Source organism: Neolamprologus multifasciatus, chromosome 12 (assembly GCF_963576455.1).
Source record: "Neolamprologus multifasciatus chromosome 12, fNeoMul1.2, whole genome shotgun sequence".
Lineage (NCBI taxonomy): Eukaryota > Metazoa > Chordata > Actinopteri > Cichliformes > Cichlidae > Neolamprologus > Neolamprologus multifasciatus.
The window spans coordinates 25,107,638-25,132,081 of record NC_140450.1 but is presented as its reverse complement, the minus strand read 5'-3'; the positions used below and the strand labels follow the sequence as shown (position 1 = coordinate 25,132,081).

The following is a 24,444-nucleotide window of genomic DNA, read 5'->3' as shown; positions in this document are numbered from 1 at the left end:
AAGTCGAAAGATATAGACCAAAACAAATGTCCATTACAGAAGACAGAGAATAAATGAATAGGCTGGTTCTCAGGAGGATATTAAAAAATTAAAAGATTCTGGAGTGTGTTTCAGTGCCTTTTAAATATATTTGGTAAAATTTATTTGTGTATTTATTTATTTTTATTGATTACATAAATGTGTTATATTAATATTACTTTTCTGGGGACCACCAGAGGTCAGTATTCAATATACAAGGGTTCGTCAAAGTGTTTCTATATATCATGGTCTACTGTGCTTATTTTGTTCTTTATATCTTTGGAAAAACCTCATGTTACATACATATGAAGTATTAAGAGTTGATGCTAGAAGACACATAGTTGTAACACCAACAGACTGTAATGACATCAGGATCATAAGTTTGTGCAAACTAACAAGGAATTTGACTGTGCTTCACTTTTTTATCTTTATGCAAAAAAAAGAAAAGAAACATTTTTTTAAATAGGCAGTGAAGTGAGATCATATGACCTCAGCTTTTTTAACTCCTGTCAGAAGCAAGCTACAAAGTGTTGTGGAACTTGAAGTCATTTCACTCCATCAATACAGCCCTTATTGACAAGTCAGATTTTTTCAGACGAAGAAAGTTTACAAGACGGTTGTGAGGCCTGCTATGATGTAAGGTTTGGAGACTGGAGACTTGGCTCTGACAAAAAGATGTGAGGCTGAGCTGTAGAGCTGAGATGGTCACTTATTAAGACTGACGTGGACAAGGTTAGAAATGAATATATCAGAGTGACAGCTCAGTTTCAGCAGTTTGGAGACAATTTTAGAGAGATTGTTTGGACATGCGCAGAGGAGGGATAGTGGATATTTTGGACAAAGGATGTTGAATATGGAGCTGACGAGGAAAAAGAAAGACGATTACGGAGAAGCGAGAGATGGAGGCAGACAATCCACTGCAGTGACCCTTAAATGAAGCAGCTGGAAGAAGAAGAAGAAGAAGAAGAAAACAGATGAAGTTTCTTTGTGAAACAAAATCGTAATTTTTTCCATTTAGACTTAAATAAAAAAATAAAATTACATGGCTCCACAAAGAACCAGGTTTGTATCATCCTGATAATAAGAATGATCTATCCTGTTTTATTAAGCATGACAAAAACCAAATGAAAATATGTCAAAATCAGAAACACTTTCTGTTGTATTTTCTAACCGATACTGGCCTGCCCTCCACCCTCCCCATATGAATCAGTACCATTTACAGCTCTGTTCACATGTAGCTTTACTGTGATTCTTCTCAAAGGGTTGTTGCCCTCTGTGCCGTTTCACACTGCGTGGGCATGAGTGTTTGGACTATGCTTTATTTGTCATTGAGCAGTCATCAACCCTCTGCTTTCTTCTCGGCTAGTTCAGTGATTTTATACTGGGGAGCCACTGAAGGGAAGCCGGAGACAACCAGGAAAATGAAAGGGAGAAATTGCTTTTAAAAAGTATTAGTTATTTACAGACAAAAACAAACAGGAGTTTGATGATTTTTGTGTTTACTTTTTCTTGCTACTGATAGGAGGAGGGGGAAAAATCTTGAATCACTGGGCTTGGTAGTGGATGAATCACAAACAACCTGTGTAGATTACAAAATGGTGAAATCCCCATGCAGGGAGTTACTTGTCAATTAATAAAACACTGTGCTAATAGGGAAAGAAGTGTTAATTATTAAGTGTGATAACAGCTCTTATGCCATAAGAGCCTTATGCCATACATAATGTTTCAAAGCATCCATCCATCCATTCGCTTCCGCTTATCCTTTTCAGGGTCGCGGGGGGCGCTGGAGCCTATCCCAGCTGTCATAGGGCGAGAGGCGGGGTACACCCTGGACAGGTCGCCAGTCTGTCGCAGGGCCAACACACAGGGACAGACAACCATTCGCGCTCACATTCACTCGCACATTCACACCTAATGGCAATTTGGATTTTCCAATTAACCTATCCCCACAAGCTGCATGTCTTTGGACGGTGGGAGGAAGCCGGAGTACCCGGAGAGAACCCACGCAAACACAGGGAGAACATGCAAACTCCACACAGGACCTTCTTGCTGTGCGGCAACAGTGCTAACCACCGTGCCACCGTGCTGCCCATGTTTCAAAGCAGATTTTGTTATTTAAAGGAAGAGTGGTGAAACAAAACCTGTCTGCATTTCTGTATGTCAAAATGCTTTTTCACTAATACTGATGTAACAGATGCTCTCTCTATCAGGCACAGTAAAACTACGATATCAGTAATTAATGGGTAAAGTTAATTTCCACTGAAGCAAACATCATGTCTTCACTAATAGTGCAAAATCAAAACAGCAGTTGCTTCAAGCTGCTTGTATTGTACAGTAAAGACCCTACAATAAAAGAGAGAAACCCCCAACAATCAAACAGCCCCCGATGAGCAAGCGCATGGCGACAGAGGAAAGGAAAAACATTTAATAGAAAGAAACCTCCAGAACAACCAGGCTCAGGGAGCGGCAGCCTGCACAAGGGGGTGAGGATACACCTTCACGTTACCGTCACATCTGCGAGGCTAACCTGTGTTAGATGGCGAGTTTGAGAGCAGAGAGACAAAGAGCGCCAGTAGCGTAATCTGCGGGTGGATGACGGTCATTAGTGCACCAACACTGCGTCGAGGTAACTGTACACTGTATACGGGGATCGATCTAAATTATATGTATTATAGCGCTGCAAAAATCAGGTCGGGTGAACCTAACTCACACATAACATAATAACATAATCGCTGCGTTTACTTTTGAGATTTATACCACTGAATGTTGTCGCTAAAGTTGTCTCCTAACTAGCTGTCTGATCATGGAAACCAGTTGACTACGTTAGCTGTAGCGGTGATGAAAAGCGCCTGTTATTGAAGCGGAAAACGCCTTTTGGAGCTCTTTTCTATCTGAAACCACTTTTATGTTGCCAGGTTGGAGTAACCGCGCTAGGGACACATTTATGTTTGTTTATTTTTTAATTATAATTAGCTGAACATAAATAAACCACTTTTTTACATTTATTATTCCTGTTTTCAGTGAGGAAGCTGTTGTAACTGTAAAGCCTTGAACTGATCAAAAACGCCCTGCACCCACAAGACTAACAGAGGCTAAAAATAGACATCGTATTTCTCCTGTATCAGCTTCTCCTCGCTGGCTCTCTGGTTAATCCAGAGTTGAATTTAAAATGCTTCCCCTCACTAACAAAGTATTAATTATAATCTGGTCCAATCATATCTGAAATGCGTGCCCATGAGAGGAGCCTGGCAACGCTGACTCTACCAAGATGAACATCTCTTAGTTGTGCTGCTGTCAGGATGCTTGGGGACCTCCCAGGATGCACTGAGCATTTCTTCTCTACTCACCTTCCCCCCACCCCCCCACTCTCCAGGTATTTATAGGCTGCTACTACAAGTCTATAACTTCTATCTTCTCTCTCTCTGAAGATTTGTCTCTCTGTGCTCCCCCAACATGCTTCCTCATAGGGGATCATCACCTCATCAGGGTTTTCTCTTATACTGAAGGGTCTTTATCTTGCTATATAAAACGTCTTGAGGCTACTTGATGTGAATTACAACTATAAACAATTAAAAAACATCAACTGAAATCTGTCAATGACTGTGACATTACTGTTTCCACTATCAGTAGGAAGCCAGATTTGGGTATTCAGCAAAACATGCAAGAAGTTCTCAATATGTGTGAAGCATTTTTTTTTTTCACCTAATTATGAAAATAAAGCAGAAAAACGACCGTGCAAAAGCCCATGTTTCTCGCTTAATATTTAACTGCAACCTATCAGTAAGACTCAATTTTATGGAGCTTCAAAGCTGTGATAAGACTTACTTGCTATAAATTGCTGACATTTGCATTTCACTTTTTGGTAATTAATAAATCAGGCCAATAACCAACATTGAGTGCCAAAAATACCAGTCTTTACTTTGTTAGTGACAATACTACTCACACTACTGTGCAGACAAAAGTCACTATTGTGTGCAATCCTGAGCTTGCTGAGGTGATTCTGCTCTGAATAAACCAAAGCCTTTATTTAGGGAATCAGGAATTTATTCCAGAAAAGTTATCATAACCAGGACAAAAGTCCTTTCTACCCCTATGAAAATACATTAATGTGAGAAGTAAAGTAAAACACATGGCTCATTTGGAGTTTTTACATTTCAGAACTAAAAATAAATCAAAAGTACAAATAGGCAGGTACAAAAAAAATGACATGCAGTTTTCCAAGTTCAAAAGTTAACACTAGCCGAACATAAAAGTACAGTGAGTATGAAAAGGAAGGGGGGGGGGGGGGGGATTAAGCTTGCAATTCAAAATCTGCGTTGTTTATTGGGAGGTCCATAATCTCCAGGGCCGGGGAGGCCTCTGGGGAAGCCACCCTGACCACCTCCAGGCATGCTGTTGTTTCCTGGCCCTGGCAACATTGGTGAATTTTCTGCAGCCAAGCCAGGAGTACCAGCTGGACCAGAGCTGCCCCCGAGAGAGTTTCTGTTCATGGGCATCCCATGACCACCCATATGCATCCTCATGTCTTGCTCCCTGTTCTCAGAGAAGTTGCCCCTGAAGCCCTCCTGCTGCCTCTTCATCATCTCCTCATTGCGCAGCCTCATCTCCTCCTCTCTCCTGCGGCGTTCCTCCTCCTGACGGAGCTCAGCTTGTTTCCTCTTCTGCACTTCCTGATTGTGGAGCTCCTCCATCCTTCGCAGCTCTTCCTGCCGCCTCAGGAGGTCCTGCCTCATCAGCATCACCTGATGCTCGTGTCTGGCCGCCTCCATCTCAGCCTCCAGCTTCTCCTGCGCTTCTTTCATGTTGCGGTCCACCATCTCATACTGCTGCTTCTCCATCTCCATCAGGGCCTTCCATCGCATGGCATACTCATACTCGAAGGAGCCGGGCTGAGCGAATCGTGGCGGCTGCTCACGCTCTTTGTGATACTGCTGGTTTTTGTTGACCAACTTTTCTGGCAGTCCCTCTTCTTCATCAAACTGTTCCATAGGCTCCACTGTAACAGGCCGGGGGAAAGCTGTAAGAAGATAAGCACCATCAGAGCACTTATCCAAAGCCTTTCTTGCAGCTGGCTTTGAGGTGAACTCCACTATGCCCTTCCCCGTAGGTCTCCCTCGGTCATCCACTATGACCACAGCTCTTTCTATCTGGCCAAAGACTGCGAAGGCCTCCTCCAGGAGCTCGTTGGACACAAACTCTGGCAGATTCTTCACAGTTAAAGCAGCTCCGTGTGTCGCAAACCTCACCCGTATGGGCCTGCCTCTGAAGGGGGTATCATCTAGCTCGGCTCTGGCGATCTCTGCTATGATTCTCGTTTCGAGCCTAATGAAGCCGAAGCCTCTTTCCTTGTTAATAAATATCTCGCTGGCTTTTCCATACTTGGTGAACAGCTTCTCCAGGTCCTCCTCGGTAACACCCGTTGGTAAATTACCTACAAACAGCCTGCTCCGCTGGGTAAAGGTCTTTTCCCCGGGCTTTCTGAAGCACTGCAGGTCCAGGGTTAAGGCCTCGTTGGGGTTGGTCTGATCGCTGGGCTCTGGCTGCTGCCCGTTGCTGTTTGTTCCTTCGCTTTTCAGCTGCTCTCCCGGGCGGTTTGGGCCGCGGTTCTGCTGGGGGCCTCTGTTTCCTTGCATTCTCGCAATGGATTTAAAATCGGAAGTAGCAAATGGCTTGTTAAAAACACAGAAACTCTTTGCAAACGGTAGCGCACAAAGAGCTGTGAAAATGGCGGAGGTACGTGCTACCGCTACGCTATTGTGACCTCAATTCGTTGCGACATCGGCGACGTAGTTTATGTGCGACGGTACGAGAAAAAACAACAATAAAACAAAAACGATGCAGTTATTTAAAAAATATGTAAAATCGTAAGTGTATAAAAATAACAAGGCTGTCTCAAATGTGTTGTTTATATGTTTCGTTCCTTACTACGGGTGCTTTAGATTTTTGACTTTTTTTAAAATGTTTTCTTACTTCTCGCGATAGTTCGCCCTCGTACATAGAGACTGTCGCCGGTGAGCGGGTGATTTCGCGGGAATTGTTCCTGTTCCTCGCAAGCTACTGAAAATAATCGTCGATATCTGAAAATATCAACACGCACTTGATCTCAGAGGAGTAGCAACTGAAGTGCAAACGTCTATTTTCTTCGGTAAGGTCGTTATATCTGTCATATTGTATTAGTTTTCAGGGTATTCTCATGAAAAGTCGGGATGTTTAGGAAAAACCCAGACAACTTTACTTGCGCTTGTAAGCACGTTATTGAGTGGACTGCTTTAAATTGATAGCTTTTGAAATCTAAAATAGACCCATTTCTATGTCTCCTGTGCTTTTATTCAGGACAGTCATGTTCTCAGACCTAAGTGTACAGAAGGAGGGCTCCTCTCTGCTCTGCCGTCCTGCCTCCGAGGACCAGGGCCCGGTGTTTGAGAGGACGTCTCTGGCTTATAGTCAGTGCTCTGAACGCTACAGAATTGGGGAGCGGAGCTTCAGCCGCCAGTATGCTCACATTTACGCTGCGCGACTCATGCAGATGAGGCCTCTGCTGTCAGAGAGAGCTCAGCAGAAGTGGGGTAAGCTCAGAGCAATCTTACCTACCTACATCAGGGACACTGAAACATTTGATTTCTATTTCTTAATCTGTTTTTTTCTGTTCTGTATCCCTCAGGATCAGATGTGGTTATCAAGAAGCTGTGTGATCTAGAACCAGCGAAGCAGTGTTGCATTGTAGGGACTCTGTTCAAGCGTATGGACTTGCAGCCATCTATTCTGAAAGAAATCAGTGAGGAGGTTGGAAGTAGTGCTAAATTCACCCCACACATTAAAAGCAGCTACTGGATTGTACTTTAACAACTTTCTTTTTCCTTGCTCTCCAGCACAACCTCCTGCCCCAGCCTGCACGAGCAAAATACATTCATGAATCAGATGAGTTGATTCTGGAGGATGAACTGCAGAGGATTAAACTAGAGGGGGAAATTGACAAAGACAAGTGTGTCACAGGTTGGTAGTTTTTCAGGATGTCAGCATCATATGAGCTGTGGATGTATGAGTCTGATGTAGGTGTTTCTTGTTGTCTTTCTTAGGCAGCGTCATTGCAGTATATGGTGCCGAGAGGAATGATGGGAAGTTCACAGTTGAGGACTTTTGCACAGCGGATCTTCCTTTGCAGAAAGCAAGGCCTGCACTTGACTCTGACAGGTATGAAAACACATCTAATTGGTGTAAATTCCTGCCTGTAGTGATAAACAACATTAATTGCTTTGCCTGCCTTCATACAGGTTTGTGCTCCTGGCGTCAGGTCTGGGTCTTGGCAGTACTCATGCTGACAGCATGCTGGGCCTACAGTTGCTTGTCGACATGGTAACTGGTCAGCTCGGTGACCTCAGGGAGCAGAGTGGTGCAGCAACAATTTCCAGGGTCCTGCTGGCGGGAAACCTCCTGAGTCAAGACACTCAAGACAAGGATGCATCAACAAAGGTGGGGAAAATGGTTTGAACCTTGTCATATAGTCACGTTCCTCCCAAGTCACTCATGTGAACTGGTTTACTTAAAACATAAAAATAAATATTTTACCCTTTCTCTGTTTTTTTGTTTTGTTTTTTTCCCCAGGCCAAGTATCTTACTAAGAAGACTCAAGCTGGCAGTGTGGATGCCATTCGTTTGCTAGATGAGTTGTTGCTTCAGCTGGTGGTAAGTCTGAAGATTTTGACACAGTTTACTTTAATGATAAATGTTTATGTTATGATTCGTAACCTCCAAGAGAGCCAAGGGAGGACCTGTGATACTGTATGAGAAAGTATGGAAGGAATGATAAATGGGGATGTGATTAAACCAGGGATTGCCTTTGAGCCCTTCGTTTTTTGCAGTGGTGACAGGCTGGCATATGAGTTCAGGCTCCATGAACCTCTCCATAGAGTATGATATAGTTAGGCGACACTGCGATCTGTAGTAAGAGTAAGGAGCAGGTGGTGGAGAAGCTGGGGAGGTGGAGGAAAGTCAGTCGAATCGAAACAGAATACATGTGTGTGAATGACCGGGAGACGGGTTTGAAGGCGAAGGTGTAAGAAGCAGAGGTAGGGAAGGTGGATGAGTTTAAGTACCTGGGGTCAACCATCCAAAGCAAGGAGTTAGGGCTACATCTAAAGATAATTTGGTAGTCAACTAATCTGCCAATTTTTTAGTCGATTAGTCCGTGATTATTTCAATAACTCTTATCTCCGTTTCCTGTGGGCAAACCACCTGTTCTGGGCTCCAGTATCTCATCTGCCCACCAGTGAATATCACCCTGTTATCTTGTCCCACAGCAAATTGGAAGGAAAGCTCCGCTTTGCACAGTCTGCATTTACTTTATTTGTTTTCTGTGAAATTCTTTCACATTTTTTTTTTTTTTTTAAATCCCCGTTTCCATTTTCTTCTGTCCTGCTTTGCAGTTAGCACTACTTTCTTCTTCTTTAGTATTGAGTTCAGTCTTGGCAGACGAAATAGGGGGTACTGCCCCCATGGCCCCCTGTAGTGTATTGCAGTTAAAAAACACATTTACGTGGTATTAGAATGTGACACGTCGACAATAAAATTAAATGTCGCTAAATTTTAATTGTTGACGTCATTGATTATAATAAATCGTAGCAGCCCTACAAAGACTGCACAAGAGAGGTGAAGAAGAGCAGGTAGACGAGCTGGACATGCTGTAATATATGATGTATTGTATGGAGAGGGTGGTGCTGACAAAAAGACAGGATGTTGAGCCTGGAGGAGGCAGAGTTGAAGATGCTCAGAGTTTCATGGAGAGTGGGCAGGATGGACAGGACTAGAAATGAATTCATCAGAGTTACAGCTCAGGTTGAGCGGTTTGGACACTAAGTTAGAGAGACAGGCTGAGGTGGTTTGGGCATGTGCAGAAGGGTGATAGTGGATAAACTGAACTGGAGGAAAAGAGGAATACCACAGATTATTACCGTCTAAACAACTCTACTGTTTTGTTTTTTTCTTTTGCTACACATTACTGTCTCCTGCTGATTAAGGCTTCGGTTCCTGTGGATGTAATGCCTGGCCAGTACGACCCCACCAACTACACCCTCCCACAGCAGCCTCTCCACCGATGCATGTTCCCCTTGTCGTCCGTTTACCCCACACTACAGCTGGCATGCAATCCATACCACGCTAGCATAGATGGAGTGAGGTAAGCACATGTTGTTACAGTGGGCATGAAACACTACAAGTATACAGGCTAATTTACACCATAGAGCCCTGCTCTCAAAAACTAACATGGATATAACTCTGTGTAGCTGGATTTGAAAAATAAGTGCTTACAGTTTAAATTTTCAACGTGTTTAGCACTATTTCTTAAATCCAACTTCACAGACGCACTATGTCAGTTTTTCAGAGCAGGGCTCCATTTATGCCTCATGTCCACTTTAATATTCACTTCTAGGTACAGATATGTTTAGGTTTACATGTATTTGCTTGTTTCCTTGAAGGTTCCTCGGTACATCAGGGCAGAATGTCTGTGACATTCAGAGATACAGCAGCAGGGACAGCCACTTGGAAATATTAGAGGAAACGCTTCGACTCCGACATCTGGCCCCGACGGCACCTGACACATTGGGTTAGTTGATACAGAATAACACGCAGAGCCTCTGGTAAATCTAAACACACTATTGATTTATTGACAAGATTTTCTCTGAATTGCTCAGGTTGTTACCCATTTTACCAAAAAGACCCTTTCATCCTGGAAGAATGTCCCCATGTTTACTTCAGTGGCAATGCCCCTACTTTTGACTCCAAGCTCATCAAAGGTTAGTGCATGCCATTTGCATGTAAACAGAAGAAACTTTGTGGATGTTATCATATGATCTGTTTTAAGCTACAAATGTACTATTCACACAGACTAATGTGTAATAAATAATTAACTGTTGCTGCTCGTATTCTCATCCCGCCAGGTCCGGATGGCCAGGAAGTCCTTTTGGTTACCGTTCCAGAATTCAGCAGCACACAGATGGCGTGCCTCGTCAATTTACGCACTCTTCACTGTGAGCCAATCAGCTTTTCTGCCTTCTCTGCAGATGAAGATGAGGAAAGTGAGATGAACGTAAGCCACTGAGGACACAGCTGATGCTTTTTTTTTCTTTTGGCCACAGAAGGATCAAATTAACTTCAATCCAAAAAAAACACAGAAGCTTTTCAATAAGATACATTTACCTCATGGGTTCCTTTCAGTGTTTCTGTTAAAATAACATTTGTTGTTTTTTTTTTTCATTGAACTGAAAGAAAACCAGCAAATGAAAAAGAAAAGAAGAGACCCTCGTGGTTTAATAAGAAGCCTTTATTTGAAAAATAACTCTTCTAACCCATCTGTGTCTGAGAAAACATGATAAAAACCTCTGTACTCCTTCATCTGTTACCAACTTCTCCCACATTTACTGAATGTTCACACTAAAAATATTTCTGCCATATGTGAAGATCGTGTAAATAACTGTTTTTTTTATGTGCATCCACAATAAACTTCTTTTCACGAAGCATTCGTAGAAGTGATTGAACGAGTCAGAGAATAATGAAGTGTGATCTTTGGAAAAAAAATCTATAAAATGGTTCCATTTCTGTGAAGAGACCTTATTTCAAATGTTGATTAACAGATGTACTATTTTAATATAGCTGATATTCTGTACATTCCCATTGCTTACGTCGTACAAAGACGAGAGCCCTAATTTGATTCTTCAGCCAGCTCTAAGTACAACACGGCAACGTGAACTACAGTTAAGAGAGGACGGTGGTTTACTTGAAACAAGCCACTTGTGTTTTCTTTAATAGTCACTGATCTTGTAGTCATAGTCCATGATGGAGTCTGTGAAGCCGCCAGGAGTTGAGGACTGTCCCTCTCCCCAGACCCAAGATTCATACCAGGATGTGGTGGCCTCTGTTGTTGTGGGAATTGTGGTTGTTGTAGGGGGTAACGTCGTTCTCATCGACATGGCCTTCATTAATTTCTGCTGGCGAAGACGACGGATGAGAGCGATCTTGCGCTTCCGTCGCTGCTCAGGACTGAGTCGAGAATTTGTGGAAGACCCATTACTGGCACCAATCACACTCCTGTGGCCATTGTTGACTGTGGTGTACTGTACTCTGCTATTGCTGTAGGCAATTCGAATTGGCTTGTTGCCGTGGAGGGCCATAATCTGCAGAGAAATTAAAGAAAAAACAAAGAGGCTTTACTGAGTCCTGCTAAGATGCACATGTATCGAGGCACTTCAAGTTGGGACAGTCTTACCTGTTTAATGCGGTCCCAGTTGGACTTGGCCAGGTTGAAGCTGCAGGCAGTCGCGCCCGACTCATAGCCCACCACACAGAGTTTGGTCAACGAGGAGAAGCCCTCAGCTCGAGCCGTCACGCGGTACTCCCCGGGGTTAAGCAGACGCCAATAATCCCCCGTTGGTGCTACAATGGCAACAGTAGTGTTGAGCACAGTTTGAGCTATGTTATGTTTTATTACAACCTGAGTGATGGTGTGAACAGTATACTGACCTGTGGTCACGTCGTGATTTATCCCCTCGATAGATACAGTAGCGTTTGCAATAGGGTTCCCCTGCTGATCTTTCACAATCCCTCTAATGCCGCGATGCACCTGAAGTACACAAATACTTACATGAGTGAAAGAAGCAAAGTACAAGGTACAGTTGCTGAGTAGTAGTTCTCTTCAACTGCTCAGTAAAATCAGTAGGTTCATTTTTTCATGAGTGGACTTTGGAGTAAAATTAAGCAAAATTATACTTGGATTGATCCAAAAAGCTGTGGTTTAATGATTTAGTGATTCTAAAATGATTCCACTCAAAAATCATCCATTACAAAAGAATCATATTTGATCCTACTCCCATTTTTATGTTGCATTTGAGTCTTGAGTGGCCTATTTTAAGTGATATGCAAATTGTTTTTATCATTGAAAAATTTATATGTATAATATAATAAACTGTTTTGATGAGTGGTATATGAATTTAAACACCTGCGATCAACTTTTCAAAGCAACAGACAGTTAACTTATACAGCCAAAGCAAACATTTGCCTCCAAGAGCTCCGCAAACTGTACAACATATGACATCCTCTGTCAGTCGACCCTCAGTGGACAAATCTAAGGATATAAGGGAGCAACCTCGGGAAAAGCAATACAGCGTGGGAAACATCTCGTTTGGACAGAGGAGGAATAACTGCAAAATCACAATGCTGTAAATCCCAATTTTAGGTACTTTTATTTATTTATTTTTTTTAGAAATTTTAAAATCCAACATTATATCCAGCAGGATGTTGAATAGTCTTTTCACTGCAGACTGAAGCACAGTCGGGACAGGTTACAGTTTGTGTTTGTTTGGGACTAACCTGCTCCATGAAGATGAGCATTGCTTCTCTGTTTTTCTCCCACTCATACGCCAGCTCGCTCTGATGAGGGAACTTATCACAGCCGAGGAAAATGGACAGCTCCAAACAGTTGGTGTGCAGGTAGCTGAAGTCATTCATACCTGCAGGGAAGATCAAAAGCATGTTTTGCAACTACTGTCCACCAGGGTGTGCTATAAACATACGTGGGAATTTAAACGCACTGGTCTCTACTTACTGCCTGTTACTGGCTTCCATTTGGCCCGGTTGACAATTCCAAGACCCCCTCCTGGTGTGTCTCCTTGGCAAGATCCGTGATGGCTGTGTGTCATGGTCAGGTGTGTGGAGGCATAGGAGATAGCTAGCCACCTGAAGAGGGATTCGTCTGCAGTCACGCGGGGCTCATCTTCAGATTCAGCATAATGGTAGCCTGCACTTCTTCCTCTGTCATCGTCTTCTTCCTCCCTGTGCCCATAACCCTGGTTGTACGCGTGATTGTAGCCATGGTCGTACCCAGGGTCATAGCCATGGTCGTACCCAGGGTCGCGACCATGGTCATAGCCTGTGTCGCGACCATGGTCATAGCCTGTGTCGCGACCATGGTCGTACCCAGGGTCGCGACCATGGTCATAGCCTGTGTCGTGACCATGGTCATATCCATGGCCCCGCCACTCCTCTTCTGGCTCTGCATACCCTCTGCTTCTCCAGTCTTCCACTGGCTCCTCATGGTAGCCCCTTCCCCACTCAGATACATCAAAACCTTCATCCTCATACCTGCAGACATGATTCTAAATGAATTATTAAGCACTATTTTGGTGGTTCACAGAGGTGAAAAATTTGCATTTGGACAATACTTGTGTACATAAAGGTACAGAAACAACAACAGAACACAGGAAGGGAAACAAGTCATACTGTCTCTTCTTGCGGCTCTGAGGTTTCTGGCTCTCAGCAGGCTTTTTGAGACGTAAGCTGTCATAAGGATAGGCCACAATTCTCTCCCCACCCTGGAAGTTTGCACCCAACACAAATGGATAGCTTTTCATCCAGGAGATTATGGCCCTGGTTTCCACAGCAATCTGGAACAAAAGCAGGAAGATCAGGATCACACAGACAGAGGATCAGAATCTCATGTAACATACTTTTGTTTACCACAACCTGGTTAGTCTCAAAGGCTTTATATATCTATATCTATATCTATATGCGTATTTGTTTTTTTGTTTCTTTACCGAACTATTAGCTTCAAAGTGCTCTGGTATAGGCACATGATGGTTGGGAGTGAGTTTAGGCACCATGCCCTTATCCTCAGCATCCCACAGGATACTATTCAGATCAGGGAAGTTCTGGAAGATGTCAAAGCCCTCATTGGTGAAGTGACCGGTGGTCCAACTGCTCAGCTCTGATCCCTGCAGAGTAGAAATTGGGTAAAAGGGACATACTCATCTAAGTAGCCCACTATGTTTCACAGACATTTCCTCTTTGTTTTAGACAGTATTTAAAACATGTTGTCATTGATTGATTGTTTTATTACACCGACCGCTTCAAAAGCTTCCTCCTGTCCGTCAGGGTTGAGCGAAGGAACCAGGTGGATGCGTATTCCCTCCACCAGGCGCTGGGCTCTGGGGTTTCTGTCTTTATACTCTTTGCACAGGTACTGCATGAGAAGCAGCATCATCTCCCGACCCACTGCCTCATTTCCATGGAGACCTGCCGTGAAGCGGATCTCTGGCTCACCTGTGGGGACAACCGGGGCGAGACTGTAATTGTCTGTCAGCCTTAATCTGCTGGTGTCCGCCTGGTGTTTATTAGGATTTGCGGGATACCACAGTGGTGCCATAAAGACCCAGCGTAATTTCAACGAATCAGCATCCCAGACTGTTTGAAATACTGCACATTACAGTATTTGTGTTGTTATAGCACACATTACAATAAGAACACGGTTATCTGCCCGTTTCCTGCTTGAAATCCCACCTATTTCGTGCTCTGTGGGGTTGCCAGAGATTATCATGGCAACAATTTCCCGTCCCTTGGAGCTGCGGCCCAGGCTGTAGATGGTGGTGATGTTAGGGCACTCCTCATTCACTGACTTCATAAGCTGAATAGGTGAGATAAAGACAACAGTAAATATGCAAAGCATTGTATTTGATTACATTACACACTACAAAGCAGATGGTTAATAATGAATATTATGTTATTGTGGAAATGTCATGTTGGTCTCTGGTGGTTCAAATGAAAAACTGAGACAGAATGAAGCTGCAATTTATATTAGAGCATTTAAAGCGGACCTCCTGGAATTCTATCAGCCAGCAGATAAACTTTGCAGGGAAACTCACATCAACCATCTCCGAGTAGCTGTGGTGTTTGAACTGCAAGTAGTCCACGGGAGTCACCTCATTTTGCCTGTACAGAACATTAACTGGATCTGTTTGGAGAAAAGAGCAGCAAAAATTATTCATTTTCTGTGTTTAAGGTGTGTGTGAGCGTGTGGGCATTCGACTCACCAGGCAGGGGGCAGCCTAGGACCTCCAGCCTCATACAAAGAGAGCCGTTCCAGCTCTGCGGGATAATTCGCATGTAGCGGGCCACCACGGGCACCGCAAGCTGGTTCATCACTGGGGTGTCCTTATCATTATTTCCAAAAAACAACTGCACAAGAGGGGACATGTGATTGAGGGGGAGAGGAAGACGAGTATTGGTGCTTGTGGAAGTGGCACAGTTTTAGATGAACTCACCCAGTCGGCGTATCCATCGTGAATGGTAGTCCACTCTCTGCTGTCATTGCTGAAAGCCAGGAAGTAGGACGTCACGTAGTCATTGCTGAAAGAAGAAGAGGGCAAATTGTTGGGTGTAAGAATGTCAAATGATGCATATTTATGTCTGCGTGTCTGTTTGTCTCTTACTCATTTAAGGAGTCCCGTCCCTGAGTAATGACTCCGGTGAACTCTGTCACCCTGCGAGCATCTATCTCAAACCAGTGGATAGCATCCTCTGAATTTGCACACCACGCTCCACCTCTTATGTTTTCCTCATCATCGGAGCCCTGGGAACCACGGAGACACATGCTACTGAATACTTGAACCCTTTTAGTATCTTGAGTGCCAAAGCAACATATCTACTTTTGCATCCATTAACAGAAGAGTTTGGATACCCCCACCCGCCCACCCCCCCAAAAAAACACATTGTTGATTTAAATACTGAGGACTTAGAAGAATCCGTCAAGCATGTACCACTAAGGCAGCTCCTGGAAGTGACAGACCCAACAATAACAGTATTTTTCAGTGTTGCTGGCAGCTGGTGGTTATTTCAAGGCCTACTTGTAAGTGCATGGCCCCGCCCTTATTGTTGTGTACCTGCATGTTTAGGCGCGCCCTCTGAGGTGCAAAGTGATACTGAGACATAGAAGAGGCTGAAAGCTGATCTGGCTCGACCTTGTGAGACTCCATCCCCAGGGGAGGACACTCTGCCAAGCAGAAAGAGAACATTTAAATAATGTGTTAATTACATTCAGCAAAAGCTTACGTATACTTTCCAGATTTGAACAGATGTTGACTTACTCTTTGGCTCTTTGAAGACACGCGGCCTGTTCCTGGCTCTCTCCTCTGCCTCCTTTAGCTTCTGCGCTCTCTCTGTCCGAGGCCAGACAAACAGTCTTAATGCAAAATAAATTGCGCTGTCTTGGCTGAATTTTTTTTTTTACTCTGCCCAGAAATGATGGAGGAACTCAGTATTATTTTACAATTTTTATTTGCCAAAAGTCCTCACAGGGACCTGGAGGGCCAGAGTACGGTTAAAAAACAAAGCACACCAGATGTTATGATTTAGCTTCTAGTCCAAGTCTGCTCTGAAACTATCATCATCATCATCATCCTCCCTCTGACCTGGACTTTTACCATGAAGGAAGATTGCCGAGTCTCTCACCCATTGTCATTATTCATATTCTGACACATACTGGAGTGTGATGCTAGTTCCATGGCTGACAGTGAGAATGTAAAACATGTTGTAAGCTCTCTCACCCACAACACACACGCGCCCCTTTACACATTATCTGTAGATGCACATAGTTGTGTTACGGAAGAACAACTCTCAGAAACGTCTGCAAAACCATTTCACCTTAGACCTAGTCTGGGTCAAACTGTGCACACAGGACGAGCCTCATTAACAGCAGTCCTGGTGGTGTTATATATCACTTGCTCTGGGCTTTACCCCTTCAACTTTACGCACGGCAGACACGTGGCACAAAAGAGCTGAAATACTTTGTTGTCACTCCTCTTCATCCCTCACTTCCAATCCGATGCCGGCACAGCCTTCTTAGCTTATCTCACGCTCTTTGCTTTTGGGCCCAGCCCATATGAGATTTCTGAACTCTTTACAGCCCTAATCTCCGTTTTACTTTGGTGGGGTGAACTTTTGTCCCTGTCATGCAAGTTAAAGCAAGTGCCTGAGACGCACACATTTGTATGCATGGAAATCACATCTGCATTCTCTTAGTATGACTAGATATGACTGAGGGGAGACAACATCATTGTTAGTACTTTTCCACTTGGGTTCACGAGGCACACTCTTTGCTTTGACAGGATTACGCACGGTGGTGCAAATAACAAAAAGAAGAATCCCATGTGGGTCTTCTTACCTCTTTCTTCCCTCTCCCTCTCTTTGGCTGCTCTTTCTCGCTCTTTTTCCATCCACTTTTCATCGGTCTCGTCTTCTTTTCTCTCTGAAAACAACAACAACAACAAAAAAGGAAAGAAAATCACTTATAATTTCATAGAAACAACAATGATTACCACAGAGCCATGCACAGTAGTGTACTGTATATGCATGCTTTTTTTTGTGGTTTTGCAAGTCATTAAGAAATGTAAACAGGTCATCAAGGAACACTTGAAAGCTATTGACTCAACTGTTGTTTATCCCTTTCTTTTGCTGTTTGCTTTATTGGCAGGAAATTCTCTGTGACTAAACCAATAATAGAAAACATTCGAGTATGGTTGTGATTCACATGTGTGTGAGCGGGCGGCCACATACTCATCCCGTACTCGTCGTAATCATCATACCAGGTCCCCTCATAGGGCGCGGTGGCGGTGGGCTCTTCTGTGTAAAAAAGAACAAACACGAAGTCAGACGACTTGTTCAGCCCCTCGGAGGCGCCGCTACTTTATAGAGTCAAGCTTTATGGGATTACATGCAAAATTTTACAATTTAGCAGTGGCCCGAATTATTCAACCACAAGAGGAGTTTTCTATTTTGATGCTGGTGTGATGCCCGCTGTATAACGTAGCTGTTAAATCTTCAATTCCCTATTTATGAGAAACATAACTTTGCTGGGCTCTGATCACAGGGCTTTTTGTTGCTCTACAAGAAAACTGTGGAAAGTTTTGTTGACTGTGTGGAAGATATAAACCCACCCACTCTTGTGTGTAAACTAGGGCAGGTCAGCTCATAGATTAGCTCCAGTGTTATTCTCATGTGTTGCATTTCTAATGAAACACAAAGTATGGGCTGGCTATTTCATTTGTATCTCAACGCTTACTAGAGGTTTCACATTAGTTGATTTTGTCATGAGAGTCTGCAGTCACCTGGCAGGATTTCCACCTTAATTTCTGGGCTGACCTCTTTACCATCAGGTGACGGTTGCACCTCATCTGCAGGAAGAAGAATTCAAAAGGTCAAGCTGAGAGGTGATTTAAGTGTAACAGACAGAGAAATGGGAGAATATAAGCAAGAAAGCAGAATGGCCAAGTATGAGTGAATCATTGGAAATGCTGAAGGAGCATAGGTACTGTACAGTAGTGTGGAAACAAAGAGTAATGAGAGCATGCCATTCAAATCCAGATGAGTGTCACAGGTCTGCACGACACACTGTTTTCAGCATGCATTTCATCCCGTGGAAAAAAAGCCCTCTGTTGACTTCAGCTGGAAGAAATAAAGAGCGCTCATAAAAGTTTTCTCCAATATGTCTGAAAATCGGATCCAAATGATTAGCGGGTATCTGTTATTAAACGTTATTTAATCAGAAGTTTACGCAGTTCCTTCAGCTTAAACAAACCACCGAGTTTACTGAGTGTCCAGCTGATTAATCACTGAACATCCTATTCCTAACCACTTATCCAAATAAGGGTTGGTAAGAGGCAGAAGCATTTTGTAGTTGACAGAGGACAAAATGCAGGGTACATCCTGGACAGATTGCTGGCCTACTCTCTGTAAATGTCTCCCATAGTGCAGTTCACTCCTTTTTCGTGTCCTTCTTTGCTTCTTTCCTTCTGTTTCACAAAGAGTAACACTGTCTTAGATCATCTAGTATGTTTCTGAAGAAAAGAAGCACAAGTGACCACTTGCATGGTGAAATTGAAATATTTAATTTTTTAAATCATGAATTTAAAAGCTTCTTGATAATATCATACAACCCAGCACTGTTAAAAAGACACCTTTGATTCTGTAACTATTTCTGAACACGTGACTTCTCAATTAGCATTAAAAGAATGCACTTTAAACTCTGACAATGATCCTTTTTAACCACTACCTGCAGTTTTTATTTCCACACTGCAAAGCAGTAATGGAAATTTTGACCTAATTGAGTTCTTGTTGTTTGACTCCTTTATACTTTTAAAGACATAAACTAAAATTTTACTAACTGCCATTATTTTAAATGTCAAGTTTCACAAGACAGAGAGTAAAGCATTTGTCTCGACTCAAGTTTCTGGTTGTATGGCAGAGGAGTGCCTAGAGGAAGGATGTGGGGTGGCATCCATCCCCTCTGAAGGTGAGGGTGTTTCCTAATATTTTAATACTATTGGAGTAGATTACTATTAATGCTACAATACCTAACACCATCAGATGAGAAAATTTACTTTACTATTTCATCGAAGTAAGGTTTTAATTTACTTGTACCTTAGTATTTCTATGCTGTTGTCTACTTCTACTCCATTACATCTTGTATATAAGTGTCACATTTTGTACTCTTTACCAGTTATTTTAAAGTTGTAGTTACTTGTTACTTCAAAGCATCTAAAGCAAGCTTTTTAAAGTACAAGCTGATGATAAAACCTTTACTATTACTTAAGTGAAGAGTCAAATTGCTTGTAAAAGTATTTTTTGTGCAGCATCAGTTTCTTTAATACCAATTTTCTGCATTTCTGATAAAAAAAAATAAAAAATTTAAGTATTAAGTAATAGAAGTAATAATAGAAGATTAAGTAATATTTTTTCCTATGGGGCCCCTGCCTTATTCGTGCCCCACACCTTGGCCTACTGAACAATTCCTGTAAACACCCCTGTTAGTTAAGTAAATTCAAGATATTTCTCAGAATTGTTTCAGCCCCCCCCCCCCCCCCCCCCCCATAAATAAACAATTATTTTATTTGTTATTTGTTTCTAGTGACCTCCCTGGAATTTGCCACATGGATCTAATTATGCTTTCATCATCTTATTCATGTTACATAAACTGCCTCCACACTAAACATCCTCAATCAAAACAAAGACACAAAAGACTTATACGTACATGTGGCATCCCAGTAATCGCTGTCATCTGTTCCAGGCTTTGTATCAGGGGCAGCAGGCGTTGGGTTTACTTCTTGCCAGTAGCTGTCATAGTTATCGGTCACAGAGGTGTAGAGGTCTGTCTCGTCTGGTTTCATGTAATCATCGTAGATGGCAGGCGCTGAAGTGGGCACTTCTTTCTCTGCTGGTTTCCAATAGTCATCGTAGGCATATGTTACAAGAGCAGCTGGGTCTTCCTCATCTGGTTTAAAGTAGTCTTCATAGGCATCTGTTACGGGGGCGTCTGGCTTCCAGTAGTCGTATGGGGGATCTGTGATCGGAGCCTCAGGCTTTGGCCTGGAGGGTGTGGGCTCAGGACCCCAGTAGTCATCTTCTGGGTTCCAGTAATCAGTTTCTGAGAGGGAAACAGACACAAAAGCTGGCTGATGGTGAGCTCACAAGTCTGGACACAAATATTTTTATGGTTCTCTAGTGTTTTATAATGTTTTGATTTTTGAACTGGATCTGAAATTATTTTTCCTCCTTTCCACTACTACTTAGACATATTTCTAGTTTTAAATTTGTATTTGAATAAAAACAACAACAAATCCTCACAAAGAAAGAAAGAAAGAAAGAAAGAAAGAAAGAAAGAAAGAAAGAAACAAACAAACAAACAAACAAACAAACACTGTAACCCTCGATGGGTAAAAAAATCATAAAAGAGCACAACTTTTTGCCTAATCAGATAGGTGCTATTTTTACATCTAAGTGTGTGTGCCACATTTCAGTCTTCATTTCAGTGTTGTGATTTAGAGATTTAGGTGTGTTATGTGAGGCTAATGTAACACTGAGCTGGTAGCTGGCTCAGAAATGAGGAGGGGGCTACATTTGATCTTTCTAACTCTATGCCTGCGGAGTTTTGTAATTTTCAGTAGCTTCTGGGTGCAGAAGCTACTAAGCCTAATGTCAAAGTGTCAAAAATGTCAAAGGGAGAACAGCTTTCTGTCTTGACCTCTGTAAACACTTTCCCGTTGAGCTCAGTCTTTAGTTTCGATCATGCTGGATAAAAATGGTCTGTTTTAAAAATCTTGGTCATTCCATGTATCAAAATGGAAGATTATCTGTGGTATAAAACCGCTCTCTCATGAGCTCCAGTTTCACCAAGATGGCAGAAACAGCTGAAACACTCATCTCAAGACCAGACTTCAGAAACCAATGGGTGATGTCACGGTAGATTCCTCCATCTGTCTACAATCTGGTATTGTACAAAATAAGCTAATGTGGAAGTTACTTAAACTCTCTAATATTCAACAGTGTTGGGAAGTCATGCTGCATAAAACTTTAATGAGATTAATCATCCCTGTCAAGTTTTTCTGTGGTCATTTTATGGCCTCTGACCCTGGTGTTTGAAATCTTCTTCAGTATTGCATGATCATGATTTGAATGGTCAGATTTTATGTGGACAGTGTCCTCAGGTTCTCACACTCATCCCACACTCCTCTGCAGCTCACCATTGTGTTCACATCCAGCCCTCAAAATGCTTGAGGTTACGGCTTTCAAATCTACAAACCAGAGGCAAATCCACTTCTTTTATGCTCCTGGTCCACCCCAAAACAGACTTGAATGACATAATTTTACGATTTACATAAATTTTCTCAAAGGTGCAGTAGCACTGACCAAATCCTGTTCAGACTTCGATGCATACAATGGTTGAAGTTTCCATTTATATTGTCATGTGTAAATCCCATTTATATTCTTATATTCCCAGCCTTTAAAAAAATAAATTGTTAAACAAGTTTTTCCAAGCCAGTAGTGGGAGGCAATTTAACACACAGAATATTAACATATTAACATTAACACGTATTAACAATATAGTTATATGAACTCAAATTTAGTAGTCAACTGAGTCAATATTTTTCAAGCAGCCCCTGCATGTGTGCCACTCACCGGCATCGGGATAGGGGTAATCTGTATATGGTTCGGAGGGTGGCTCCGTTGGGATCGCTGGAAATATAAGACGGACACAAGATTTAACAACAATCAAATCCAAGTGATCAGCGAAGCAGGCTCAAAGCTTAGCATTCTCTTCTCACTTGTTGTGGTCGGGGGCAAAGTTGTGGTTGTTGTCTTCTTGTCCTTCTTCTTTCCCTTCTTGTCGGTTTTTGGCTTTTTGGTGGCTTTGGGGTCTTTTGGCTCTTTGTTCTTCTTCTTGTCCTTCTTTTTCTTCTTGTCTTCATCAGGTGCCCTCCTCACCCGGCCTAAAATATCTGAAAAAACAGGGAAAAGAAGCGGCAGAGAGAGAGAGAGGTTTTCCAGAGCCCACTTCTCACGGTTCTGTCACAAAACCTTTTGAAATGAAAACATATTCCTCCTTGCATACAGAAGCTAAAGACACAATTAGTTCTTTTATGAGGCTTGGGTCTGAGATTATGCAACTATTTCTTCACTGCATCACATTGCAGTGTTTCCAAGGAAAGTCCACACTGCCAATTACATTTCAGTGGCTGCTTGAGGTCCATCAGTATTTCCTTTTGACTTTTCCTCAAGTCCTGTGGCACCTTCATGGAAACCATGTTTCTCTCTTTCCATTAGTTGTGCTCTATTAACCACAGTTCAGCTTTAATGATACAAAATCAGTCCAGATACTCAATAAATGTACCACTTTCACCTCAGCAGCATAAGCGAGACTCATCAAAGAGCTTAATTAATGGCTCCAAAAACTGGGCTTATTGCTTGACGTGTGTTAGCGGGATTGTACAGAAGAGTCAGCATTATTCATGCAGGGTTTGAGCAACTGAGGCAGTGGAAAAGGTACGCGTCATAAAAAAATCTGTCTGCAAGATGCTCGACTCAGTGTCTTCTTCTCTCGTCTGGTGTGAGTTAAACCAGCTCATCTGTCCCGCTGCCTTGTGCGGGGAAGCAGGAGTGGACAGACGAGCACATGGACTTTGTCACGCTGTTGGAGCTGTCAGAGACCGAATCGTTGTGTGTTTGTGTCTGCATTTGCTCCATGTCATGCCACAACTCAAGCAGTACCTCAGCAGCTCTGATATCTTGTCGGCATAACACATCTGTGCTTTAGAAGTACAAAATATAATTTCTTCCACTTACCTGCCTGGTTGGCTTCTGCTTCTCTCTTGGTCTTGATGCCACCCTCCTCTGGGAGTAAGTCTGCTACAAGTTCTTGCTCTCTTTCTGGGTCATCCGGCGACTCGTCTCGCAGCTGATCCCCAGCCTGCCGGAGAGAAACTATTCCCCCAGCGCTCTCTCCTCCTCTAGGGATCATCAGCAGGCAGCACAGGGCCAGCAGAGCCGCAGACGCAGTCACAGCCTGGCTCTTCATACCTGCTGCTCTTCCAACTCGCACAATCCTTTGGTTTGGAGTTTGTACAACTGTTCAACACTCACTCCAGTTTAATTGCCAGAAGGTTAAATTTCACCCTTAGGCCCCCTTGTGCGCTCTTTCCTTGTGATCCACACTTTTACTCGAGAAGGGAAACCTCTGCAACTCCACACATACCCACACAGCCACAGTGTCAACCAGCCTCAGACTGCTCTAGACAAGAGATGGAGTGGGAGGGGGGTAGAGATACACAGGGAGGGAAGGGAGGTGGGTTGTAGAGACAGACGGAAAGAAAAGATGCAAAGCAAAGCAGTAATCCAGTCAAATGAATAGACAGGGTTCCTAATTACCCTGAAGCCAGGGTCAGCTGAAAAAACAGCGTAAGGCTAGAGGATCCCCTCCACCTGGCCGACAAGTCAGAACAGGTGCAGTGCTCAGACAGGAGTTGGAGGGGGAGGATGAAGGAAGGCAGGTGAGGGCCCCAGACTGCAGGGTTTGCACCTCCTGGAGTTAAACGCCAATTTTTCCTACGTCCTCGGCTCTGGATGAATTCCTCAGTCACCACAAAGCAGCAGGAGAGGGGAATGATTCCTAGGACATTGAATTCCACAAGCCAAAGAGGAGGAGGAGGAGAGAATGGGCAAAAGGGGGAGGATTGGGACAAACACAAGCTAATCCTCAGAGTGAGGAATTCCAAAAAAGAAGAAGAGGAGAAAAAAAAAGGGAAACAGGCAGGAGTAAAACATAAATTCTTCTTTGGTACTTAAAAAAAAGGGGATCTCTGCTTTCCATCACTTCAGTGTGTTGCACTGTCGTTCATTCCTCTGAGTGTTACGTATTTTTCTTTCTCCTTTCTGGAGAAAAGGTTGTGTTACACAAAAGGGTGTGTGTGTGTGTGTGTGTGTGGGGGGGGGGGATGGTTTGGAGTAATACACACGCTGGGCAAGAGAATTGTCTGAGCAGATGACAGAATTAACATTTGCTGTGTTTTTTTTAACCATCCCCCATCCTCCTCTTACTCTGTCCACTGTTTGGAGAGCCTGTCAGGGCCTTTAAATTCTGGGTGTGTAGAAAATGTTGCAGCTAGTTTCAATGAAGAATGACTGATCCATTAATAAGTCTAGGCTATGAGTTTAGATCATTTCAGTTTCTAGATTTAGAATCCAGATATTAAGCAATGTGGTAAAAAGCATTGTGAAGCCCATAGAACTCCTATAAACTCTGCTTAGGAGCAGAAAAAGAAGAGATGTCCTCTGAAT

The 24,444-nt window shown here is 43.0% G+C and overlaps 3 protein-coding genes across 5 annotated transcripts; 1 reads left to right on the top strand and 2 right to left on the bottom strand.

The window, feature by feature from the left end:
- Nucleotides 1–1,365: 1,365 nt before the first annotated feature.
- pold2 (polymerase (DNA directed), delta 2, regulatory subunit) lies at nucleotides 1,366–10,527 on the top strand. 3 transcript variants are annotated; one of them, XM_085179152.1, is made up of 11 exons: nucleotides 1,366–1,466; nucleotides 6,352–6,584; nucleotides 6,680–6,801; nucleotides 6,888–7,011; nucleotides 7,095–7,209; nucleotides 7,290–7,488; nucleotides 7,621–7,701; nucleotides 9,033–9,190; nucleotides 9,489–9,616; nucleotides 9,705–9,806; nucleotides 9,951–10,527. In XM_085179152.1, exons 2-11 carry the CDS (start codon nucleotides 6,359–6,361, stop codon nucleotides 10,109–10,111), a joined length of 1,416 nt encoding a protein of 471 aa, XP_085035278.1. In that variant the 5' UTR covers nucleotides 1,366–1,466; nucleotides 6,352–6,358; the 3' UTR covers nucleotides 10,112–10,527. The 3 variants fall into 3 exon arrangements, with proteins under 3 accessions (XP_085035278.1, XP_085035275.1, XP_085035277.1); XM_085179149.1 differs by lacking the exon at nucleotides 1,366–1,466 and adding an exon at nucleotides 6,008–6,163; XM_085179151.1 differs by lacking the exon at nucleotides 1,366–1,466 and adding an exon at nucleotides 6,009–6,163 and having other exon boundaries at nucleotides 6,357–6,584.
- nono (non-POU domain containing, octamer-binding) lies at nucleotides 1,749–5,886 on the bottom strand. The gene has a single exon (XM_085179153.1). The coding sequence runs from the start codon at nucleotides 5,649–5,651 to the stop codon at nucleotides 4,323–4,325; it is 1,329 nt and encodes a 442-aa protein (XP_085035279.1). The 5' UTR covers nucleotides 5,652–5,886; the 3' UTR covers nucleotides 1,749–4,322.
- aebp1b (AE binding protein 1b) lies at nucleotides 10,316–23,911 on the bottom strand. Its single transcript, XM_085179146.1, has 22 exons — nucleotides 22,954–23,911; nucleotides 21,936–22,109; nucleotides 21,790–21,846; nucleotides 19,865–20,257; nucleotides 17,943–18,008; nucleotides 17,392–17,457; nucleotides 17,000–17,083; nucleotides 15,924–15,995; nucleotides 15,720–15,829; nucleotides 15,270–15,409; nucleotides 15,102–15,186; nucleotides 14,871–15,015; nucleotides 14,703–14,791; nucleotides 14,341–14,464; nucleotides 13,907–14,103; nucleotides 13,599–13,775; nucleotides 13,285–13,448; nucleotides 12,611–13,146; nucleotides 12,376–12,515; nucleotides 11,530–11,629; nucleotides 11,276–11,442; nucleotides 10,316–11,183 (listed from the first exon to the last, which is right to left on the bottom strand). The coding sequence occupies exons 1-22, from the start codon at nucleotides 23,183–23,185 to the stop codon at nucleotides 10,812–10,814; spliced, it is 3,690 nt and encodes a 1,229-aa protein (XP_085035272.1). The 5' UTR covers nucleotides 23,186–23,911; the 3' UTR covers nucleotides 10,316–10,811.
- Between the last annotated feature and the right edge of the window lie 533 nt (nucleotides 23,912–24,444).